The sequence below is a fragment of the Gadus macrocephalus genome, chromosome 7 (genome assembly GCF_031168955.1).
Source record: "Gadus macrocephalus chromosome 7, ASM3116895v1".
NCBI lineage: Eukaryota > Metazoa > Chordata > Actinopteri > Gadiformes > Gadidae > Gadus > Gadus macrocephalus.
Window position 1 is genome coordinate 22,186,168 of NC_082388.1, and position 24,920 is coordinate 22,211,087.

Sequence of the window (24,920 nt, forward strand, 5' to 3'; positions counted from 1 at the left end):
TCAGCCTTTTTGATTGATGCATATGAATTGAACAAAACCAACAAAGCACAAAATTAAAGTGCTGACACAGCCATTTACTGGTTAATGGTTACCAAACTGAAATAGATGGATGAATATTAGAATAGTATAGGTAGACCTATATTAAAAGAAATTGTCATCCTATATAAAACCACCAACACCTGGAATATAGTCTGTTTAGGATTGCAACCAACTTGATCATCATTCATATCTCGGCCCGGTAAATATTACTAATAAACAGGTTGCACTAACTATTTTATGACAGCTGACTCTTAATCCCTCTTAGCTACAAACTCCTAACTATTGCCTGAGTTTGGTTCATGGAGCCGGCGAGAGCAACGTCATGACATCACTGCAAACGTCTGCATACGTCTCCGCTTTCAAAGATAGCCTTTGTCCGGGTTGCTCCCTCTTACTTGTTCTAATCTTTGTAATTTGATACTCATGAATGTTCTCAACTCATATTAAGGCATATAAATATTTCAGTACTAAGATTCAGCTTCAGATCATTTTCTGGCAGGAGGGAAACGACTGAAATGTCTTATATTTGCCCTTGTGAAGGTGTTTCAGCTGGTAATAGACACTGGATGGGATATAATCTATGTAATTTGATACTCATGAATGTTCTCAACTCATTTTAAGGCATATAAAACATTTCAGTACCAAGATTCGGCTTCAGATCATTTTCTGGCAGGAGGGAAACGACTGAAATGTCTTATATTTGCCCATGTGAAGGTGTTTCAGCTGGTAATAGACACTGGATGGGATATAATCTATGTAATTTGATACTCATGAATGTTCTCAACTCATTTTAAGGCATATAAAACATTTCAGTACCAAGAGAGGGCTTGAGATCATTTTCTGGCAGGAGGAAAAGGACTCCAATGTGTCATATTTTCACAGCTGATAAAAGAGACTGGATTTGTTCTTATCTACCCCACATAGCCCACATGCATTGTATAGTGTCAGTTTGAACCCTAATCTATTTAATGTGATCGGACCTACTCATGAATGTTTTCAATTCATTTTGAGAAGAAAAAAAATTCTTCTTCAAAAATCTATAATCTGGGAAAACAGTGCATGGTAAGAAAATACATTTTTTATTGTATAGACACACAGAAATAATTTCGATTACAGTGGTTTAAAAGCATAAAAAAATTATAATTGACTCACGGACAATAGTCCTGTAGTGCTATTGACTAGTAGCCTATGACTGATCAGACGTCGATCCCCGTACAACGTTGATGTCTTGTCACCTTAAAATACATATCTGTGTTAATACAGCGGACAATAGTCCTGTAGTGCTATTGACTAGTATGACTGATCTGACTTTGCTGTATGGAGGTAGATTTGTGTCTTTATTATGCAATCAAAAATAATAGGTTTGAGAGCAAAACTTTCCACACTGCGATCAAAAAATAGGTTTGAGAGCAAAACTTTCCACACTGCAATCAAAAAATAGATTTGAGAGCAAAACTATCGACACTGCAATCAAAAAATGTTTTATTGCAAGATAAATTAATGTGATAAAAAAAATATGAATGGGAATCCAAAAGTTTTGTTTGCAAACCCAAAAGTTTTGTTTGCAAATCCAAAAGTTTTGTTTGCGAATCCAAAAGTTTTGTTTGCGAATCAAAAAGCTTTGTTTGCGAATCCTAAAGTTTTGCTTGCGAATCCAAAAGCTTTGCTTGCTGTTGAGCTGAATCTCGTGGGCGGGACCTACGCCGAAAGATGTAAGACACGTCTCTATTGGCCAGTCTCGATCGGAGTGACAGCTTGGCAACATCCGAAAAGCCGCTGCCCCCCGACCGCCTCCAGAAGCAGATTGTCGGCCTGACGGACAGGGTGTTCGTTTGTGCCTCTCAATCCGCGGCGGCGGTCAACAACATCGCCCTACTCTCCTCTGCCATGGTCTCCTTGTCGGCTGACAGGGAGGCCTACGGAATTTTCAGGGCGCGCAAGCGTGCGCACGGGACAAGCCCATAAGGCGAAGCCTCGACGGCGTAGCCTACATGAAATAGAACTCCCTCTCTCGTTACTAACTGTGGATGTTGCCAAGCTGTCACTCCGATCGAGACTGGCCAATAGAGACGTGTCTTACATCTTTCGGCGTAGGTCCCGCCCACGAGATTCAGCTCAACAGCAAGCAAAGCTTTTGGATTCGCAAGCAAAACTTTAGGATTCGCAAACAAAGCTTTTTGATTCGCAAACAAAACTTTTGGATTCGCAAACAAAACTTTTGGATTTGCAAACAAAACTTTTGGGTTTGCAAACAAAACTTTTGGATTCCCATTAATATTTTTTTTATCACATTAATTTATCTTGCAATAAAACATTTTTTGATTGCAGTGTCGATAGTTTTGCTCTCAAATCAATTTTTTGATTGCAGTGTGGAAAGTTTTGCTTTCAAACCTATTTTTTGATTGCAGTGTGGAAAGTTTTGCTCTCAAACCTATTATTTTTGATTGCATAATAAAGACACAAATCTACCTCTATATTGCTGCCGCACACACGTTTCGAGGCGATAGCCTGGCTTTAACAGGCTGTGCGCGCTCCCGCGGCTGAAATCACTTTCTGGCAACTGATCACTTTTCGTCACAACACCGGCTACGGTTTGACACAGGCAAGACAGTGAAATTGTAACATCTGCCAAGCAGCGACCGTATCTGCTTGGCAGTTTAAAAATGCCTTCTGAGTGGTTGTGTGCTGCTATCACACAACCCATCCGAAGGCTGCTGCGAGCACACAACCAAGCAAATCAGCGTGTTGCGAGGGAGGGGCGGACTAGCACCACGAGACTGGCGCCACCTGATGTTTAGGCGACTTGTTTGAGATGACTCGTACACCGGCCCCACGAGTTGAAAAGTGGGAAATCTCCCAGCTTTCTTGCTGCATATCATCGACCGCCCCCCCCCCCTCGTGGCTCAATGGTTGAAAAAGCGCGCTAAAGTGCCCTTCAAGAGTGTCGAAAATGAGAGGAAATGCCTTGGCTGCCCCTTTCACGTGCAAAACATGATTAGGTGCCCTCTATGGTGCTCCTTCATACAATAAATTATGATGATGTGCCCTCTAGAACAAGAAAATTCAATGACGTGCCTTAATGAGTGCCCTTATAGTCCCCTTCTGCTCGTCTGGTGCCCTTTTAGTGCCCCCTTTAGTACCCTTATAGTCCCCTTCTGCTCGTCTGGTGCCCTTTTAGTGCCCCCTTTAGTACCCTGATAGTGCCCTTCTGCCCGTCTGGTGCCCTGATAGTCCCCTTCTACCCGTCTGGTCCTTCAAGTGCCCTTCTGCCCATCTGGTGCCCTTCTAGTACCCTGATAGTGCCCTTCTGCCCGTCAGGTCCTTCTAGTGCCCTTCCAGTGCCCTTCTAGTGCCCTTCTAGTCCCCTGATAGTGCCCTTCTGCCCGTCTGGTCCTTCTAGTGCCCTTCCAGTGCCCTTCTAGTACCGTGATAGTGCCCTTCTGCCCGTCTGGTCCTTCTAGTGCCTTCCAGTGCCCTTCCAGTGCCCTTCTAGTGCCCTGATAGTGCCCTTCTATTCGTCTGGTCCTTATAGTGCCCTTCTAGTGCCCTTCTGCCCGTCTGGTGCCCCCATGGTTGAAAAAGTGTGCTAAAGTGCCCTCTATGGTGGTGAAAATGAGAGAAAGTGCCTTATGGTGAGTGCCCTAGGTTGCCCCTGATGATGATGATGTGCCCTCTGGAGCAAGAAAGAAAAAAAGAAATAGAAAAAAACATGTTGTGGTTAGCTATTGAGGTGCAGACGTTCCTCTCTTTGGTAGCTGACGAACGGGGAATGCGAGGCGTTGCTTTCATGTGGCGTCGCCATGACAAACAGCTACATCGAGTGGTACTTAAATCTCCACTGGATAACGAAGCAAAAAGCGGATTAAGAGTATGCCAGTACCCATAGTGGAAAAGCACAATTAGATGCCAAGTTAGAAAAACTTAATATTTTCAGTTTGCATAATCCGTTTAAAATGTATATACATTTTTTGAGCGTTCAAGATCATTCAAGTGTAGGTCATTTCATGCAAGAGAGACGATAATGGTCAGCTATCACCTCAACATGAAGGAAAACTTCCTTAAATGTTTCCGTAGCTGGCTGTCAGCGGTCAAAGACTCTCCAGTCTAATTTTTACTTAAATGTTAGTAAAGATGAAAGCAGTAAGGCATCCTCCTTTCTTTGGCTAAAATGTGAAAGTGCACAATGATGTGAACAACTCATTTTGGTGTTTTTAAAAAGTTGCTAGAATAAGGGGAAAAAGTGTCTTTGAAGCAAATTTTTCTCTGGGGGAGGACACCCAGACCCCCCCTTTAAATTAGGAACCCAACTATTCTTTTAAGTGCTACATGGAGATGTAACATGTGCCCCGAATGGGACCTTCAAGGCAGCGCTTGCTAAGGTTAGGGGATAGGACCTTCCAGGCAGCGCTGCCTTTAAGGCTCCGTTGGGGGAACAAAACACCATGAAGTTAGAAAAGCCACTGTGTCCGCTGGTGGGGCCCCATGTTGTCCAGAATGTGCCCTTTTTATTTTTTCGCCCCTGCCCTTCAAACAGTCTGAGTCTGCCACTGCCAAGCTGGATAGCATACCTTCATAGGCGTGGAACTCTGTACAAGCCTTCATAGGCTTTGCTCCAGCCTTGCACAGATGTTGTATTTGTGTTAAACCAAAAAAAAAAAAAAAACTCTAAACACTCATATAAAGCATATGTCTTCATATGAGGTCCTGATCAATTAGACTTGATTGCACGTTCAATTATGGACTTTTGCCAAACTCTGATGAGGGTTTAAGTTGAAAAACCAGTCAGCAGGGTTGATTCTGTAAGAAGTAGATGTATTTGAAACCCAAGGGGTTTGGTTCCCGCAGGCATTTTTGTCTGAGAGGAGGGAGGATCTGTCTCATCATGTTTTAGTAGTTTTTTTTTTTTTTAAAACCTCACCAATTCCTTAATCTCCATCATCCCCCTCCTCTCTTTATTTTACACAGACAGATGGTTGTATGGCAGGTATTTCTGAAATACTATCTACTATTTGCATGTGCAACATGTGTGCGTGTCAGAGGACTGGAAAAGAGGTTGTCTCAGAAAGGGGTCTCACCCAGAATTCCTTGTTGTCTACGCTGATGACACTGATCATTCAGATGTCTTTTGAAGATTCATATTATCACTCACTTTCAAAAAGAAGTGGGTTGGAGACCTAACATATTTTCAAAAGGTCACCAATTCCTTCAGCTCAATCATCCCCCTCCCTCTCTTTCAACAAATAGAATGACGTTATTTCCCCAGAGGGCAATATTATGGGGCCCAGTACACACGCCCCTAGCTGCCTTACCTTGTCTTGGAACGATAAATAGCGGCCAACTCCACGACAGCTTCACCTCAACTTCTCATCACAACATCTACATCTGCCTTCACAGGTCAGTCACATGTATGAGGAAACTCTGCACTTAGTAAAAGGTTTAAGATAACCAACTAGAATACACTTTAGATACGGTGTAGGTAAAATTTAGGAGCTATTGTTTGATCATAGCAATCCATCAGTTATGAGTGAGGGAAATCTGCTGTGAGAATATATTTGAGAGTGCCTGCCTCTGTATGAGAACTTCAACTCCATAGATGATGTTTGAGTCCCTATTATTGTGTCTTTTAGGGTGAGTCTTCAGAATGACGCAATTCAACTTCATAGCCACCAACCAGGAGCTTCGTAAGGGCGACTCCCTTATGAGTCAAGATGGGAGCCACAAAGCAATCTTTCAGGTGAGCAAAAAAAGTTATTTTCATTTCCATCATCTCAATTCAGTTTAGCATAACATTTGTTGAAAGGTTTGATGTGTAATTTGAGTCAAGCGTTTCAAAGCAGATAGGGGAAAATATTATGACTTCACAAAACAACAAAAAAACCTTCCAAACAAGTACAACATTTAAATAGATAAGAAGTAGCAAATATTCTCTTGCTTGTTTAAAAAAAAAAAAAAAAAAAAGTAGGGGTGGCTCTTTTCGATACCTTACAATAACTTTGTAACATGATTTCAACCAATCCTAGGATGATGGCAATTTTGTCATCTACAAGTGGTCTCCAAGCTGGCATTCCAACACGGCTAACGATGGGGGAATCAGAGTTCTGCTGCAAGAGGACAACAACCTGGTTATGTACACCAAGGAGAGGAAAGCCGTGTGGTCCTCTGTCACCTGGAATGAAGCGAACTCCAGCAAGATGCGTCTGACCATGACAAATGAAGGTCACCTGGTCCTGGACAAGGATGCTCAGGCCATCTGGAGCTCTGAGAATTCTGAAGGTCAGAAAGAGTGTTGAGATGTTGTTCGGGAAAGATCTCTTTGATTGAGAACTGATCTCTGTGTTTGACAGCTGATCTCTGTGCTTGAGCACACATCTCCTTTCATCATATGTTGAGATTCTGGATGACAATAAACATCACAAAAAAATTGTTTTGTTCGTCAACTTAATTGTCAGCACTTTTCTCTTTCCATGAAATATTTTCATCTGCTTTCTTGATGAATGAATATGAACGGAACCAAACCTACAGAAAAAAATAAAAGTTCTGACACAGCTATTTACTTATTAATGGTTACTAAACTGAAAAGAAGTATGAATATTAGAATAGTATAGGTATATTTTAATAAATGGTTATCCTATTTAAAACCATCAACACCTGGAATACTCTGTTTAGGATTTCATGATAACCAACTGATTCAATCAATTCATTGTTTGATCGTCATTCATATCTTGGCCGGTTAAATATTACTTGGAAACCGGTTGCATTAAGTATGTTACGACAGCTGAATGGAGATCCTTTCTTAGCTGCAAAGTATTACCTGAGTTTGGGTCCGGTGCTTAAGAGAAAGAGAAAGCTCACTTCTAGGCAAATTATTCACCCATTCATGTGCAAACATTTGAACTGCGAAGCATATCCCAATAGTAAAAATATGATGTATATCCGATATAATGTTGCAGCTCCCCAACATATAAAGACTGCAACCGGCTTATCTCGCTAGGCGGCTATGCTCATGATGCTCTCCAAAAACAACGATGGAAAACAAATAGTCTTGCACAGTGCCTGCTGGTTTGGACTGTTTTATTGGGGAGTTCTGAAGCTACATGCTCCTGGTCACCAAGTTGGATAGCATGACCTCATAAGAAGCATAATGTCTCCATTTGAGGTCATGATGAATTTGACTTGATTGCAACTTTCAATTGTTGACTTTAACTGCAAGGCTTTCATCACCAGTCAGCAAGACTGATTCTAAAATAAGTGTTTGGGTTTGAGACCCAAGGGGTTGGGGTCCAGCGTTCATTCTGCCCATAGATTGGTCTGTTTGATTAAGAATTCATTAAATACGCAACATATTTTCAAAAGGTACCAAATTCCTTCACCTCAATTATCCATCTTCTTCTCGTTCAACGAACAGAATGTTGTCTGGCTGGTCATTCTAAAATACCATGTACTATTTGATGGACGATAGCAGGTCAGAGGTCAGGGAATGTGGTTTCCCAAGAAAGGAGTCTAACCAGAAAGTCCTTGCTGCCTAGTCTGGTGCAATTGAAAGTAAGCCAGTTGAGCAGGGACAGGAGGATCTGAGGGTTCACGTTGGCAAAGTCTCCTGAACATCCTCAAATGGACTGGTCTTTATATCTTATCGCTCTGTACTTTCTCGTCTTTGAATCAGACAGCCAGTACCTATCCTGATATAGTGAGCTGTAGCAAAAGCATTTGAGGTGCCACACTCTGTCTTATACCTAAAAATAAATAAATAATATAATCAACAACTCCAGAAGACTTGATTCGACATGTGCATAAATAATCGTGAGCGACTCGCATTGATTACCCGTCAGGCATATAGGAAGAAGCAATTGGATGAACAGTGTACTTATTTGGAAACCTTTCCATTTCATCTCTGAGAAGATACTAGGATTCAGTTCAACCTGATGCCAAACTCCACTGTAGAGTCAAGTGAGTCATAGAGAGAATAATCATCCCAAAACGTTGTTACCGAAACTGCACTCAAAATGTCACGCCACTGTAGCCACTGCTTGTCATTGATAACTCAATGAAACATGGATTGTAATTTTTGACCGTCGTCTTAGTTGTCAGCGTTTTTCTTTCTATGATTAAAATTTTTTATCAGCCTTTTTGATTGATGCATATGAATTAAACAAAACCAACAAAGCACAAAATTAAAGTGCTGACACAGCCATTTACTGGTTAATGGTTACCAAACTGAAATAGATGGATGAATATTAGAATAGTAAAGGTAGGCCTATATTAAAATAAATTGTTATCCTATATAAAACCACCAACACCTGGAATATAGTCTGTTTAGGATTTTAACCAACTGATTCAATCGATTCATGTTGCTAATAAACAGGTTGCACTAACTTTTTTATGACAGCTTAATCCTTCTTAGCTACAAACTCCTAACTATTTCCTGAGTTTGGTACCGGTGATTACGAGAAAAGGCAAAGCTTACTTCTAGTCAAATTCCTTAGCCAAAGCATATCCCTATAGTAAAAATATGATATATATCAGTTATAATGTTGCAGCTCCCCAACATACGAGGACTGCAACAGGCTAATCTTGCTACTCTGCTTTGCTCCTGATGCTCTCCAAAAACAACGATGGAAAACAAATAGTCTTCCACAGTGCCTGCTGGTTTGGACTTCTTTATTGGGGAGTTCTGAAGGTATAATCCTGGTCACCAAGCTTGATAGCGTGACTTCATAAGAAGCATAACGTCAACATATGAGATGAATTTGATCTGATTGCAACGTTCAATTGTTGACTTTAACCAAAGCCCGAAAACACACTTTTTTGAAACCAGGTCCCAGTGTGAAAAATAAAAAATACGGCCGTAGGCGTTTTCGTGTTAGGATTTGTGTGGACGCCAGATACGCAAACGATGACGTCATCTGATCCAAGGGCCCCCTAGCAGAGGATCAGGGGGTGTTATGAATGACAAAGGGAATCCCCTGGATTAGGGCCACCCATTCACTCTGCTTTTTCCATACCGTGATCAGAAATATGGAAAAAATGTTCCTTAAAGCCTCAATAATCTTCCCTCAAACAGGTGAACACTGTTAAGTAGTCATGAATAGGCTACTTTTGCATAATCTGGACTCGATTTTTGTCTTTTTAATCACAGTCTCGGTTTGCTTTTGATAATAATCCGGAAGCCTGTCGGTAAAATTAATCCACAAGAAGACCGTAAGAACAGAACTCAGCCGAGTGAATGACCGTTGCTGAAAGAGACTGTTGCTGTTCCCTGGAGTTGCTTTCCCAGTGGCTCGTGAGGAGGCGTCGCCATCTTCGGAACATCCCCGAGAATTGAAGGCAAAAAACACCACCACACACATCTTGAAAATCCCCTGAAAGAAGATTACCCCTGAGGTATTATTTTTCTCCGTAGGAAATGTATATTACCTTAACGCGGCCTGTACCTCCCGGGGGGAATCGGGATGAAGTCGCGGATGGGCCGGCCAAAGACACACATCGCCGGGGCTAGCTTTGTGTCAGGGTCCGGCGTATTACGGTATTGGAGTATCGCCCTCTGCACAGCGTCGGTGTTGAGTTCGCGCTTCGGGCCTGTATTGTCAATGATGAGCCGCATCATCGTCTTCAACCCGATCTTTGCGCGGCAGTTGCTGTGGGAGAAGGCCACCGATGAGAGGTGGCGGTGGTGCACGCCCCATCTGCGAAGGAAAGACATTGGTACTGTACACCCCTGTCCATGAAAAAGTCTGAACAGACAGCCTGGAAGGGGTAAATGGCCTTGACAGGCAGGGTCGGCGGCGGCGCGGGCTGAGAGGGTGCCATCCGGTGGCAGTGTTCACAGTTATTCCGAGTGGCGCAGATGTCAGCCGACATGCCTGGCCAGAACACAGACGATTCCGCGCGGGCGATCATCATGGAGACGCCTTGGTGGGCAGCATGCAGGGCGCTCAGACCTTCACCACGGAGTGAGGGTGGTATGACTACCATATCCTTGCAAAGGACCACCCCATCAGCTGATGTGATGTCCTCGCGGTACTGATGGAAGCCACGAATCGCCACCGGCATCCCAGCCCTTGACTCGCGGAAGCTGTCTGCTGAGAGGGTGCCATCCGGTGGCAGTGTTCACAGTTATTCCGAGTGGCGCAGATGTCATCCGACATGCCTGGCCAGAACACAGACGATTCCACGCGGGCGATCATCATGGAGACGCCTTGGTGGGCTCAGCACTCATCCCAGCCCTTGACTCGGGGAAGCTGCCTGCTGCCTTCTCCTCAACGGTGCGCATATCGACGTTGCTGCTCATGGCCTCCCTGACGCGGTGCCATGTCACGGACTGCAGCGATTCAAGCCCCGCAGCGCACTCGGCCAGGTCGCCCTCCTCAACATCATCGGCCACCGGCCCTGCCCACCGTATGAAAGAAAGCACATCAGGGTGTGCGCTGGGTGAGAGGTGGGTCACCATGGCGGCATTGTCGTCTGGAAGATCCATGGGCGACAGGCACAGTACGCCGACTGGCCTGCGCGACAAGGCATCTGCAGCCCTGTTCTTCATTCCGGGGACGTGTATGATGCGGAAACGATAGCGCAGGGTCTTCTCCTTGAGGTTCCTGAGACGGGGGTTGGGTATGTCGTCGAGTGTTTTGTCGCCAAGGAGTTTAAGTAATGGCTTGTGGTCGACTGCCACAATCAGGTCCCTGCAGTCCAACACGAAGTAGCGCGCTTTGTCCAAGGCGTCAGCGACTGCGAGCGCCTCGCCCTCTACAGGCGCGTATCTGGACTCGGCCGCGTGTGTGAACCTGCTGCCAACAAGGGTCACCTTTCATCCATCAGCGTAGCAGAAGGGCCTGACCGGCGGGCACTGACAGTGCTTCTGGAACAGCCAGAAGCCAATTGTGCCGCCTGAAAGTAGCTCTCCTCAACTGTATCAGCCCACAGGAGTGTGTCGTCCACACACTTGGTCTTGTTGCCGATATCCGCAACCATCTCATCATAGCGCCGTGAATAACCGTCTCCCGACGCCATGTACCCTTGTGGCGCTGAAAGTTACTGGTAGCGCCCCCATGGGGTGATGAACGTCGAATACAGTCTTGCGTTTCCCACTGGGCACCTGTCTCGCCTGGTGGAAGGGAGATTGCGTGTGGTGGGTCTCACGAAGCGCATGCTTGTTCAGTGCTTGGAAATCGACGGTGCGTCGTGGCTTGCCGTTCTTCTTTGCGCAGATCACCATGCGTTGACACCACGTCTTAGGCGTGCCAATGGGCACTTCTTCCAGCACGCCAAGAGGAACGTCCTGGTCAAGGCCCGCTTTCATCTCACCTTGCCAGTGTATGGCGACTGGGATGGGGGTGTGGCAGGCGACTGGCGTTGCATTTGCATCGAGCATGAGACGAAGCAGTTGACCAGACACCCTCGGCAAGGGCTGGTGGGGGCATGTATTGAATGTGCTCTGAGCGTATAGTCCAAATAAGTGTCTCCGTAGAGCTTCCCCGTTAGCCTCCGTGGCCGGCATGGGGAGCGTGGTTGGCCTGGTTGGAGGTTCTGCACGCCGCGGGGAATATACGGTTCTGCACGAGACAGGAATATATGGTCTGAGGTGTCAGTCACGTACGCGATCTGGCGCGTCTCCATTCTTCGGGCGTCGCTGCTGTTACCAGCGAACCTGACGACGGCGGCCCGAGGATCCGTATGCCTTAATTATTCGCGGCCTTCATGGTCATGGATACGGGAATGAGGTCGTCTGTGCTCAGGCCCATCTGTTGGGCGACCTTGACACCGATCAGGCAGCTCTGGCACCCCGTATCAACCATGGCAGGCAGAGTCACAGTGCGGGTGCGTTCCCGGAGGTCGAGGCCGAGTGCTTTGTAATCCTCGTTTTCAATCGTGAGTGTGAGGTGGATGTATAATAATAATAATAATAATAATACATTTAATTTAGAGGCGCCTTTCAAGACAACCAAGGTCACCTTACAGAGCATATAGTCAGTATGGCTGTGAGTTGGACGGGCGCTTCATCCACTTGTCACACATGTCATCATACAGGTGGTGAGCGAGGGGGAGTGTACGTACCATGTCGGCGTTGCGGGTGAGTGTGCACAGCTCGCCAAAGGCGGTGGTCTTCTGTTCGTCGCACACCCCATCAGTCTACACACCCCATCGGGCCTAAATGATCGGCCACCAAGGCAGACCTTGTCGAGGTGGTTCTGACGGTTGCATTTTCGGCCGTCCTGCTGCTTCCCCCGTCGATATGAGCTGCTGATAGTGTCCGTGCTCTGGGGGTCCAGCAGTTGTGACTCTGAGCGCTTCCCTGACTCTTTGGCTTCGATGTACTCTATCATGTCCTTTAGTGGCATATCCTGATTCTTTTCGCCAAGCAGATCGAGCTGTATTTCCTGGTCTGCTATGCCGCGGGCGATCACATCGCGCAGTATTTCCTCTGTGAATTTGTTGACTGGGTCACACCCCTCCTTAGTGCATGTCATTCCGTATTTACAAGTGCCTGCCTGCCCTTTTAAGCGAGCATGAAATGATCGGATGGGCTCTTGGTGTCCCTGTCGCATGTTAGATAGGGCAACTCGAGCTACCATTGTGTTTTCCGCACGGCCAGCGAGTGCCCTCATGGCAGAGAGAACGTCCTTTTCATCACTGTCCTCTAGGCTTTTGCCTGCAGAACGGGTGAGGTCTTTTCTCAAATCCTCCTCACAGCACTCTAGCAGTTGTGTGACAACATCTGATCCAATTAGTTTATTGCCCCTCTGTTACTCACCCCAGCGGGTTAGGAAGTATGAACAGGTCTCGGCTGTTCCAGCCAACGCTATGGACAGGCGCCTGAGTTTCTCCATTTTGACATTTGCGCGCGGTTCCCAGGGGGCTGCAGCATGCGTGATCGAGTGTATGTTCAGCATGGCCACCACCACTGCTGCTTTTGCATCTGTAGCCACATAGTCACACTCCTCGATAGGGCAAGGCACATTTGGTCTCAGTTTTGTAATTTCGTTTCTGTTTTCAATGATGCGCTCGTATATCCGGGTTCCTGGGGGACTTTACACTCATGGTCCGCCCACTCGTTTGATTGCATTCTATCGCGACGTCGGAGATGTCTGCTTGGTTTAATCCAGATGTTTGGTTATAAATAAGAACAACTTTCCATTTGTTCACTTGCTTTAATGAACGACAGCAGTGAAATGACAATAACCGAACATGTCATGAGCAGCTAAAAGTGCCGGTAGGTTTACATCTGAATAGACATTAACTTCCTGTTCTTGTGCAACAACATGAGGACCGTAGTGCAATATTCCCTAATATGCCTACTGCTTTTATAGGAGTTATACCGCATCTTCCCGCACCGATTCCAACCATCCTGCATGTCTTCAGATGATTTGCCATGAAACGCACTAGAAAATGCATTTCTTTCAGAAAATGTGGTAAGTGCTTTCGTGAAAAGTGAGGTTGGAAATTTGTTTTAGTAAAGCAATCTAGTTCAAGACGTAAAGAAATGTTAGATTGCTTAAATCAAGTGAAGGGATTTGAACAGTCTAAATGGAGTAAACAATGTAAACCTGCACACCATTTTAAAAAAAACGTTGGAAACAAATAAATGGAAGAGTTAAACTAATAGACAATGCGACAAAGTTTGATTACATTTGATTGGCTTGGATCGATTCCAAGCCAATCTTAACATTATAATATTGGATTGTTGATTGGCAACTTCTTTCCCGTGTGTCTCTCGTGAACTAACGGATGTAAAGACATTACCACTTATCTCAAGGAGCGGCAGTTGGCTCGACATGCGCTGCATGCTCCGATGCTGCTGCTACATCAACAAAACCTCTGCACCTCAGAAAAATAGTTCCGCTATACGTTGCATAAACGGGTCCGCTTGTAAACATATTGCAAAATAAAAGAAATGCAGATAAATATATGATATATTTAAATGTGGTGTCATTCTTATTAAAGATCCCATGTCATGAAAATTTCACTTTGAGGTTTTCTAACATTAATATGAGATCCCCTAGCCTACCTATGCTCCCCCAGTAGCTACAAATTTTGTTGAGTGTTAAACGACCACCAGGCATTCTGCTCCACCATTGAAAAAACAAAGGTCAGACGTGCCGTTTTGGAAGTTTCCCGGTGTGTCGTCATAAGGGGAGATGCAACCTCTCCTTTCTCTACCTTGCCAGCCCAGAAAATTTAGCCCGCCAATGAGATAAGCCTGTGAGAGCGCCGTGTGTGTGTGTGTGTGTGTGTGTGTGTGTGTGTGTGTGTGTGTGTGTGTGTGTGTGTGTGTGTGTGTGTGTGTGTGATTACAGTACACGTACTGTAACGCAAGTATGGTGGATAACCGGTATGCTTTTTAAGACTTTTTTAATGCCACTTGAAAGGAAATTTAAGACCAACGACACAATAAACACAAGTGGAAAAATGTATTTGAACATATTTCCACTATCAGTAGGCTTTTTGGACAGAAACAAAAATGACCTCTTGTGCACCTGAACGACGTGCATCTGAGTCACGGCCGCAAAACAAATGTTTTGTTGGTTCCGCTCTCGTGATTGCGCAACATTACTGCTATTCATTTATATTTGGGCTGTAACGATACACCAACTCACGATTCGGTTTGTATCACGATTGTTGACCCACGGTTCGATACATCCCACGATTTTTTTACATTTAAAAAGCATTTTATTTCAACCACACTTATATAACAATTAACTTAATGTCACATTTAATAACAAATAATTTGGAACACTGAACATATTTGAACAAAAAGAATACTATTAAAGTATAGCTAAATTAATAAATAAATAACCAAAGATTGTAGTTGGAGCAAAAACCCTCAACTAGTTTGGAGGTTTAGTCAAATATCCTATTGACGCTTCTTATTAGGCTATGAAGCTTAAATAATGACATAATCGGGCCGTATAGAATGAAAAATGTTTAATGTTGTGATGTTTAACATCTAACATGAACGTCGCAATAACGAGGCATAGTGTTACGAGTAGCGTATGTGTGTGCGCGAGAATGGTAGTGTGCGTATGTGTGTGTGTGAGTGACGTCACCGAGTGAGTGGACGAGCGAGGAGAGCGAGCGGTAGAGTGTGAAGAAGCGAACGAGTCCGGTAGAATAAAGTACCCATCCTGTCAATAATCGGTGGCCGCTTCATTCCGACCTATAAGCAGACCAACTGCCGGTCAAATCACACAAAACAATAGAGACAGGGATCACACAGACAATTTTTTTCGCGCTTGGCCCACTCTGGATAAATGTCGTTCATATCGCATATGAGGACTTCGACGGCTGTGGAGAAATTAAATCCTCCGTAGCCACGGAGAGCGGTCATCACTGGGCATCTCGTCGCAAACGTACGGCATCGATAAGAGGGGGCGGTGTCCGCAGTATATTATTTAGACAACTTATTAGCAAATTTCAATCGGACAATTTGACCGGAGAGTTAGAAAGGGCGTATCGCGCTTCTGCCTTCTCGCACCGCGAGACAGGTTCTTGGCTTTGAGTGTCACGATTTCGGTTTCGATACGAGTATCGTTACAGCCCTATTATTTACTGTTTAAATCTTCGATTACACAGTTCAGGCTGTTGCAGCTAGCTCAGGGGAGAGACTGTATGACACTAGGTGGTACAACCTGAGACAATAAAAAAAGAATTGCCTTCTGCATTATTGTTTTTTCTTTTCCCTTCACTTTCCCTTGGCTTTGAGTTTCGCGATTTCGGTTTCGATACGCGTATCGTTACAGCCCTAATTTATATAAAAAATGTTAACTATTCTTTCTTAGATTTGAGACTAATTACAATCATGAAATCCTACTTACCATGTATTAACATTTTTAAGACTTTTGAAAGATGGATTTTAGACTTTTTAATGCTATTTAAGGCCTTATTTTTCGATTTATGAATTTAAGACAAGACTTTTTAAGGATCCGCGGGAACCCTGTTATGGCACATAACACGTCGGACTCTCGTTTCTGGTATTTCCACAACGAGACTTGTTGTGGGCGTTATCTCAGACATGTTTGAGAAGGAATTGGGGGAAAGGAACTTTGGCTTTGACTCCCTGAAGTACATGAACCACGACATGGAGGAGAAAGGGATTGTTGCCCGCAAATATCTCCTGCTTGAGCCCCTCTTCCCGCTGCCGAGGGACCACCGTGTCAGCGCTGCCCGCTGCAGGAGGCAGTGGTGCCCAAGCGCTGACCACTGCCGAGAAGGTGGTCCCTCGGCAGCGAGGCTCCAGCGGGAGACAACCGCGCTCAACAAACCCTTTCTTCTCCATGTCGTGGTTTAGTCTACTTCAGATTGATGTGGACGTGGAAGAACCAGAGGGTCAGAGAACCCAACGTAGTCGTTTGTGATTCATAATATCTTCTGGAGGCCCAGCTTTTGGTCGTAATAATATACATTATTTGATAGATATCCATGCATAATATATTATTTAGATGTAGAGCTCCAGGACTCCCCCCGGAGCACCCGGAGTGTTCTAGAATATTTACAGAACACTGCCAAAGGCTATGTGCGCCTCGCCATTGCGATACATCCACTGTAATCGGAGCGCATGGAACCGTGGCAGCAAGCTGCTCAGGGCCACTCCCCCACCCTCCACCTTGAACCATCTCTCTCCTCATTTGCATTAAAGCTACAGACACCGAAATGGTGCGTTTGGGGAAAGCTCAATGTTCGACTGGCTCGTAGTTGCAGTAATTCTGCACCACGGCTGAACTTCGAAAACGGCTTCAAATACTGCATTTGGGGCCCACTAATACCCATATTAAAGCATCCATAAAGTAGCATGCTATGGGACCTTTAAAAATATTATTTTATGTAACTTAAAAATATTCTGATAATATCCAAAATTATGCAACCGTTTCTGCTGGCAGCTACATTGAGCGTTGCATGCATGACCTAATTATAATATACAATTGTATATTGTATGTAGCCAATTGAAAGGGATTTCTATACATTCTCCTTGAACCTAGATATACCTCCCGTCCTCTCTAAATGAAATGTGTTGTTATAGTTTGCATTGCAACTGTAGCCACCAAGTCTGATACTTTGGCCAATCTAGTGACTTTTTTGTTGTAGATTCCTTTAATTGTCTTGCAGCCAAGTCCACTTCACCCACAGTGTATTGCAATTTAACTTGGTCTCTCCTCTGGCCAATCCTAAAATCTCCACGTTGGTCAATACCCCTCACCTTCACACAGAAATCAATTATTTACAACAATAAAAGAGTAAACGAAACGAACGAAAAGTTGGAAAGCGTCTATAATCATGAATAAAAAATAACTACAGCAGACAAATTTAAACAAAAACAGGATAGAGGTGTGAATTAAAAGGTCCCATTGCCCGTGTCAAAGCACCCCATTGCCTCTGTGCTTGAGCATTTGCCAACGCAAATTGCTAGGGTCACTGAGGCTGGCGTTGCACCTTCAGGGCTTCTCCCCGGCGTGAGTCCTCATGTGTCTCTTCAGGGCGGAGCTTTCCCTGAAGCGCTTCAGGCAATAGTCACAACTGTAGGGCTTCTCCCCGGAGTGAATCCTCATGTGTCTCTTCAGGGCGGAGCTCTGACTGAAGCGCTTCACGCATTGGTTGCACCTGTAGGGCGTCTCCCCGGAGTGAGTCCTCATGTGGACCTTCAGGCCGGAGGTTTGCCTGAAGCGCTTCAGGCAATAGTCACAACTGTAGGGCTTCTCCCCGGAGTGAGTCCTCATGTGGCTCTTCAGGAGAGAGCCCGTACTGAAGCGCTTCACGCATTGGTCACACCTGTAGGGCTTCTCCCCGGAGTGAGTCCTCATGTGTTCCTTCAGGTGAGAGCTCTGTGTGAAGCGCTTCACGCATTGATCACACCCGTACGGCTTCTCGCCGGTGTGGGTACGCCTGTGGATGAACATATTGGTTTCGTCGGGTAAACCCTCTCCAGACAACACACCGGGCCGGTCCTTGCCGCCGCCCCGATGCCCAGTCAGCTCCTCACGGTGGACCAGCTGCTCGCCGCGCTCCAGGCTCTTTCCCACGCTGTGTTCCGCGGACAGCGAGCTCAGAGTCTCCAGTTTGAACACGGTGAAGAGGTTGTCATGGCCATCCCCCGTCAGTGGGCCCTCCCCATTTCCATAGAAGCTCAGGAGCCGCAGCTCCCTGTTGTGACATGACATGTGGGAGGAGCCAGGGGCGTCCACATGCAGATTAACCAAGGTGGCGCCGTGTTGTGTGCTGCAGTCTCCAAAGTCATCGCAGTATTCTACAGAGAGAAAGAATGACAGAATGTAGTTGTGTTAATTAATTATTTGCACAGTGTTTTTTGGTGTAAATGTAACACCTTATGTGCTGCTGTAAAAACCTACATTTGCATATTGTCAATTTTATTTATTCATTTTAATTATTTTTCGCTATAAACCCAATTCTCACGGGTTGGTTCGACCTGGAAAATAAAACCCTGTTTTCCAACAAAGACCTCTGGTCTTGTGTGTACTACTTGGGAGCTACACATAATGTTTTTAAGTTTCTTGAAGTTGGAATCATGGCGGAAGGAGGAGACGATAGCGCTCAAGACATCCATCAGCCTTCTAATAGGAATGTGCATTTCTGGCAAAATGACTATTCAATATTCGAAAATCAAGACCCCCCCCCCCACACACGCACGCAACTCAGAAACACACACGCACAATGACAGAGAGAGAGGCTTTTATGATTTGTATGAAATCAATCTGTTTATTTCAACAACTGCCCGTCAACATTCAACATCAAAATTATTTCAACGTGGGCTTAGGCAGATAGGCCTACATGCGCCGAAGACAGATCGCTATTTATTTATTTATTTTACTGAACACAGCCTGCATGACGGTGAACTAGACGTGTCAAAAAAAGATTATTATTATTTATTTATTTTTACAATTTATTTGTTACCAGCAGTCGTAGTTTTGATCAGCAGAGAAGTTGTTTTTTTTACCTTCCTTGACAGCGGTCATTATATGCTTAGCAACGGTGAATTATTAAAAAAGTATTCACCACCAGAAGTTGTGACGGACCATGAAAGTGAACAGAGTGTTCAACAGCATTGAGAAGAGCCGTGTAATAAATAACTATAATCATATTATATTATTGATATTCGACGATCGTTGCCCATCCCTACCTTCTAAGAGGACTAAGTCTGAAGTATGGGCATATTTTGGGTGTCTAAAAATACCGCGATAATACCGAAAACCGGGATAATTTTGGCCACAATAACCGTGAGGTTAAATTTTCATACCGTTACATCCCTAGACACAACCCATGGTATCCGTTTTCCTATCACCTGTTTTAACAAAACTGTAGTTATGTTGGGAATAATATTATTAGGGATGTAACGGCACAATGAAGTCACGGATCGGTTCATACCTCGGTGCAGACATCACGTCTCGGTACGAGTTCCGTACAATGAAGGGGAAAGAAAAAACAAAAATGCAGAAGGCAATTATTTTTTATTGTCTCAGGTTGTACCACCTAGTGTCATACAGTCTCCCCCCTGAGCTAGCTGCAACAGCCTGAACTGTGTAATCTAAGATTTAAACAGTAAACAATAAGTACTACACTTAACCTCCAGACTCCAGACTCAGTTATAAAACAGAAATTTCAGCATGTATTATTTATGAAACTGCAAAGTAAACAGAAATTGCGAATCACTACCGTGACATCCGTAGTGATTCGGTTCAATGCGAAAACATGTATCGGAACACCCCTATTGGGAATCAGAGCTGATCTCAACATTCCTGACACCTGGCCATGAAGAAGATGTCAATAATTCTACTATAACCTGTATAATTAGTCCTTGTTTTTTTAGCAGCAGAGTACATTCTCAGTTGATCCAGGGCGTTTTCTTGCTTGCTTTATATGCAATATGTATTACTAACCTACAGCAGGCATGCCTCCACCAATATCCTCTTCATCCTTGATTAAAATGGTGTCTGGGGTCTGTTGCTTTTCACATAAAGAAGGAAACGCACACAAGACATATTCTTTCATTAGCACAGAATAGTTGTCAATCCCCTCTAACGACACATTGAATCATAAAGGTGGGTGCTTTCTATGGGTGTGTGGTGGAGTTTTAGCAGAGCTCTTTTGGTTGGTAAATGAGAAGATGATATCCAACCTGCACAGTCAGCTCCTCACGGTGGACCAGCTGCTCGCCGCGCTCCAGGCTCTTGACCACATTGAGGTCTGCAGACAGTGAGTTCAAGGCCTCCCGTCTGGATGCGGTGAAGAGTGTGTCATGGCCGTCCAGCACCAGTGGGCCCTCCCCTTTTCCGTGGACGCTCAGGATCCTCAGCTTCTCGCTGTGACTGGAGATGTGGGAGGAGCCAGGGGCGTAAAGACTCTCTGAGGTGGTGTCGCGCTGTGTGCGGCGGTCTCCAAAGTCATCGCAGTCTTCTGCAGAGGGGAAAAAATGACAGAAAGTGATTGTTTCGAAACATTATTTGCAGAAAAGGAGTCAATAAAGAAACTATTTAAATGTATGTAACACACAGAGGGTTCAAAATGCACTAGTGCAGACACAGATTCCCTCAACTCAAAGCTCAAGCGGTTGACCAGGTGGAGGACACTGAACGAACACCAGCGCAAATTGATACGAGCATAGACATGACATGCAGGACAAGCGTAATTAATCTATTTTGGCAATAACAAGCGGCAACGTGTCACTCCCTGTAAGCTGATCAGCTAACATTTATAGGTTTTGAATGAATCGATGTTTGAGATTATGAACCAGCTAATGTGGCATCTGTCTGGAAACCATTTTCGGCTCTTGACAGTTTCCATCTTTGAAATGCAACTTCCAAGTTTGACTCGTGTTTCATCAAGGCCCTGGTCTTCATGCTTTTCAAAAGAGCACCAGGTAGAAACTAGCAGTCAGCCTAGAATCCATGTGTGCTGTAACATGAGTGGAATTTCCAACCGCCTTGTGTTTCGGGCCGGATGACTGAGGAATACTTTACATCCAAGACCATTCAAAGAGCAGGAAATGGGACTAACGTCATTATTCATTGTTCATTTTGAATCACCAACGTTTCCCAATTACTTCAAATGAAACAACTAACAGTGACCCCTGAACCCCTGGACCGTCTTGTTTGCCACCAATCACGGCCCGGGACACAACTCACCATCTCCCTGTGGTTTAGTCTGGTTTGCAGATGTTGGCTCGAGCCAGGGTAAAACGACTTGCCGCACACGATGCATTTGATCTCGTTTGAATCCGCAAAGAAAACAGCGTACTCCTCATCACCTTCATCCTCATCCTCAGCGCTTGGTTTTCTTTCAGGCTCCGAGTTATTTGTAATCGAAGGGTAGCCGAGCCTTCCAAGAACAGTTGGCTAATTTCAGATACGGCAGCTTTCGCAAGTACGTCCATTATGGACGAAAGCTGTTCTTCCAAAGTTGGGCCGCACAGCGACATGTTTATCAACATATTTTACCCTGTTGTGGATAAAAAATAAAAAAATCGAATACTGTAACAAAATACGAGAGGTCGAGAAGGACTAGGTTTGAAAGATTAAGGCTTTATTACCACTTGCATAAGCTAACAACAAAACCTGAAATGGTTTGCAAACTCCCGGGCGCAGGAATCTTCTTCCCGGGAACAGTCTGGACCAGAGCTAGAGCTATAATCGTGAATAAAAAATAACTACAACAGACAAATTTAAACCAAAAACAGGTTAGAGGTGTGAATGAAAAGGTCCCTCTGCCTGTGTCAAAGCACCCCATTGCCTCCGTGCTTGATCATGTGCCAACGCAAATTGCTAGGGTCACTGAGGCTGGCGTTGCACCTTCAGAGCTTCTCCCCGGAGTGAGTCCTCTTGTGTCTCTTCAGGTCGGAGCTCTGATTGAAGCGCTTCACACATTGGTCACACCTATAAGGCTTCTGCCCGGAGTGTATCCTCATGTGGACCTTCAGGTGGGTACTCTGATTGAAACTAGTCCCACATTGGTCACACCTGTAGGGCTTCTCCCCGGAGTGAGTCCTCATGTGGACCTTCAGGTGGCAACTCCTCAAGAAGCGCTTCACGCATTGGTTGCACCTGTAGGGCTTCTCCTCGGAGTGAGTCCTCATGTGCCTCGTCAGGTGAGAGCTCCTATAGTAGCACTTCACGCATTGATCACACCTGTAGGGCTTCTCCCCGGAGTGAGTCCTCCTCATGTGGCTCTTCAGGCTGTCTTTCAGTTTGAAGCGCTCCGTGCACTGGTCGCACCCGTACGGCTTCTCGCCGGTGTGGGTACGCCTGGGGATGACCTTATTGGTTTTGTCGGGAAAACACTCGCCAGACAACACAGTGGGCCGGTCCTTGCCGCCGCCCTGATGCCCAGTCAGCTCCTCACGGTGGACCAGCTGCTCGCCGCGCTCCAGGCTCTTTGCCACGCTTTGTTCCGCAGACAGCGAGCTCAGAGTCTCCAGTTTGAACACGGTGAAGAGGTTGTCATGGCCGTCCACCGCCAGTGGGTACTCCCCTTTTCCGTGGACACTCAGGATCCGTAGCTCCTCGCTGTTACTGGACATGTGGGAGGAGCCAGGGGCTTCCACATGCAGACTATCCAAGGTGGCGCCGTGTTGTGTGCTGCAGTCTCCAAACTCATCGCAGTCTTCTGCAGAGGGAATAAAGGCAGGAAGTAATTGTACTAAATTAATAATTTGCACAAAGGGATACAGTATGTATCCATTCGAAACGTAGCACCGCTACGTCTCCCCCTTTTAAAGATGTGGGGAGGGCATGAAGACAAAACCCAGACGATCTGTTGTTTTCTATCCCCTGTTTTACCAATACTGTAGTTATATTGGGAATCAGAGCTGATCTGAGCATTCCTGACACCTGTCTGCTATGAAGAAGATGTAAATCATTCTACTATAAACTGTACAAGTAGTCCTTGTGTTTTAGCGGGGCTCTGGGCATAATGCACTTTCTAAAGAGGACCAGGCATTTAAAAGGTTGGGTATGGGATTTGCGAAACGCCAGCAGATTTTGAAAATAAACAACTCAAATGGTCCTACCTCCTCTCCTTCAACGCTGACTCTGACTCCACCCATTCCAAGTACATGGACGAGCAATCAAGCACGAGTAAACACAGATGCGCAAGAGCGAGTCATTAGCTAGTTAGCTAGCTCCAGTAGCTACCGCAGGATAACAACAAACAGAAGCTTGCTCTGGGTCACGAGCTTTGAGTACGTGCACGAAGGGGTCGCGCGGGGAGAGGGGGAGAGGGGGAGTGCAGTGCGACCGTTTGATTGACGTACTTACTGTCCAATGCAACTCGGTGGCTCTGGAAATCATTGGCTGGATTTTTTCGAGACCTGCCCGTTCCACAGATGGTTGACTTGTTTAATTTTCATGTCAGTACTTCTAACACAGTGGCTGTAAGTGGGTTATGATAAGGATTTCAAGTAATTTTGCAAAAATGGCCAAAAAAGCGAATTCCATACCCAACCTTTAAGTGTAAGCATGATTAGTAGAAGTAACCACACAGAGATAACCATGGCAACCGGTCAAACAAATTGTATTTTTATGATCATTCTGCGCTCGCATCCGCCGTGTTGATGAACAAATAAACCCCCTATATGCAATGTGTATTACTAACCTACAGCGGGCATGCCTCCACCAATATCCTCTTCATCCTTGATTAAAATGGTGTCTGGGGTCTGCTGCTTTCCACATAAAGAAGGAAACACACACAAGACATAATCTTTCATTAGCACTAGGGGTGGGAATCGAGAACCGGTTCCTACTCAGAACCGGTTCCAACTAACCAATTCCATCGGAATCATACGCCTCCAACGTTATCGATTCTTCTTAACGATTCCGAATCCGCACCACGTTTTCCGGTTAACGCAAAAAATTTGCGACGACCCTGCGCGCGCCGACAACCTTCAAACAACAAGGCAGCATCGTGGAGAGTAGGAAGCGATCGCAAGTCTGGCTCCATTTCACCAAACGCAATGAAAATTCTGCCGTATGTAATCAGTGCAATGCTATCATTTCGTGTAAGGGTGCAAACACCAGCAACATGCTAAAGCATTTGTCTACCAAGCATGGAATTAAGGGGGTCATCCCTAAGTTCCCCGGGTCCTATGTTCCCCGGGTCCTATGTTCCCCGGGTCCTATGTTCCCCGGGTCCTATGTTCCCCGCTCGGGGAACATAGGACCCTTTAAAAAAAAAAAAAAGGTCCTAAGTTCCCCGTTTTTCCCAAAAAGGGTCCTATGTTCACCTGTAGCCATACATACGGGGAGCATAGGACCCTTTTGGGGAAAGCCTATGTTCCCCGCAATCTATCAATGACAATTCTCGTGACGACAGCCAATCGGCGTTCAACAGCCTGGCCACTGAGTGACATGTGTAACGTAACAGCCAATCAGCGTTCAACCGGCCAACTCAGTGCAGTACAGTCCGGGGTGAACTGCAGCATGGAGGAGAAAGTGATTTTTGCCGTTTGCGACTCCCGGAGCTCTTTATACGATAGTATATAATGTAATATAATTGTATAATATGATCACGGCCAAAAGCTCTGTGCGCCTCCGGATGGCCGTAGCGCGGGGAGCTCTCGTAGGGATTGGGCTTCTCGGGGTTTGTTTACCGGCGTATGAATAGACTGCGTCAGGTTGGTTGGTTAAAATGGTTGCTTTTGGTGCAGAAGACTGTAGAACTCTTTTTGTGCCACACAATGAACTACTCAGGAATCGGTAAGAGAATTGATAAGGAATTGGATCGATAGGCAGAATCGACAATGGCATCGATATTGATAAAAACGTATCAATTCCCACCCCTAATTAGCACAGAATAGTTGTCAATCCCCGTTAACGACACATTGAATCATAAAGGTGGGTGCTTTCTATGGGTGTGTGTTGGAGTTGTAGCAGAGGACGCCTCTCTTT

General features: G+C 45.3%; 2 protein-coding genes and 1 long non-coding RNA gene across 17 annotated transcripts in view; 2 read left to right on the forward strand and 1 right to left on the reverse strand.

Annotated features, from left to right (window-relative positions):
* LOC132460961 (zinc finger protein 878-like) overlaps window positions 1-24,920 on the reverse strand; it is a 58,265-nt gene that overhangs the window by 31,241 nt on the left and 2,104 nt on the right. For 3 of the 15 annotated variants that reach the window (XM_060055937.1, XM_060055931.1, XM_060055935.1), the window contains 4 exons: window positions 23,629-23,695; window positions 20,159-20,436; window positions 19,920-19,986; window positions 17,989-18,271 (listed from right to left, as the gene is read on the reverse strand). In XM_060055937.1, the coding sequence (XP_059911920.1) occupies window positions 17,989-18,271; window positions 19,920-19,986; window positions 20,159-20,436; window positions 23,629-23,695 (695 nt within the window). Of the gene's footprint in view, window positions 1-17,988; window positions 18,272-19,919; window positions 19,987-20,158; window positions 20,437-23,628; window positions 23,746-24,822; window positions 24,917-24,920 lie in introns of those variants that run through there. The other 12 variants (XM_060055936.1, XM_060055933.1, XM_060055939.1 and 9 more) reach the window with 9 other exon arrangements.
* LOC132460989 (uncharacterized) lies at window positions 1,354-2,371 on the forward strand. Its single transcript, XR_009526496.1, has 2 exons — window positions 1,354-1,400; window positions 1,441-2,371. It is a non-coding gene; the product is annotated as an uncharacterized LOC132460989 (long non-coding RNA).
* On the forward strand, window positions 5,274-6,588 carry LOC132460982 (B-type lectin plumieribetin-like). Its single transcript, XM_060055990.1, has 3 exons — window positions 5,274-5,433; window positions 5,667-5,773; window positions 6,060-6,588. Exons 2-3 carry the CDS (start codon window positions 5,681-5,683, stop codon window positions 6,327-6,329), a joined length of 363 nt encoding a protein of 120 aa, XP_059911973.1. The 5' UTR covers window positions 5,274-5,433; window positions 5,667-5,680; the 3' UTR covers window positions 6,330-6,588.

Excerpts from the sequence above, each read along its gene's own strand:
- LOC132460982 (XM_060055990.1), top strand. The coding sequence starts at position 5,681 with ATGACGCAATTCAACTTCATAGCCACCAACCAGGAGCTTCGTAAGGGC. Across the intron at positions 5,774-6,059 it reads GCCACAAAGCAATCTTTCAG|GATGATGGCAATTTTGTCAT; the intron begins GTGAGCAAAAAA and ends AACCAATCCTAG.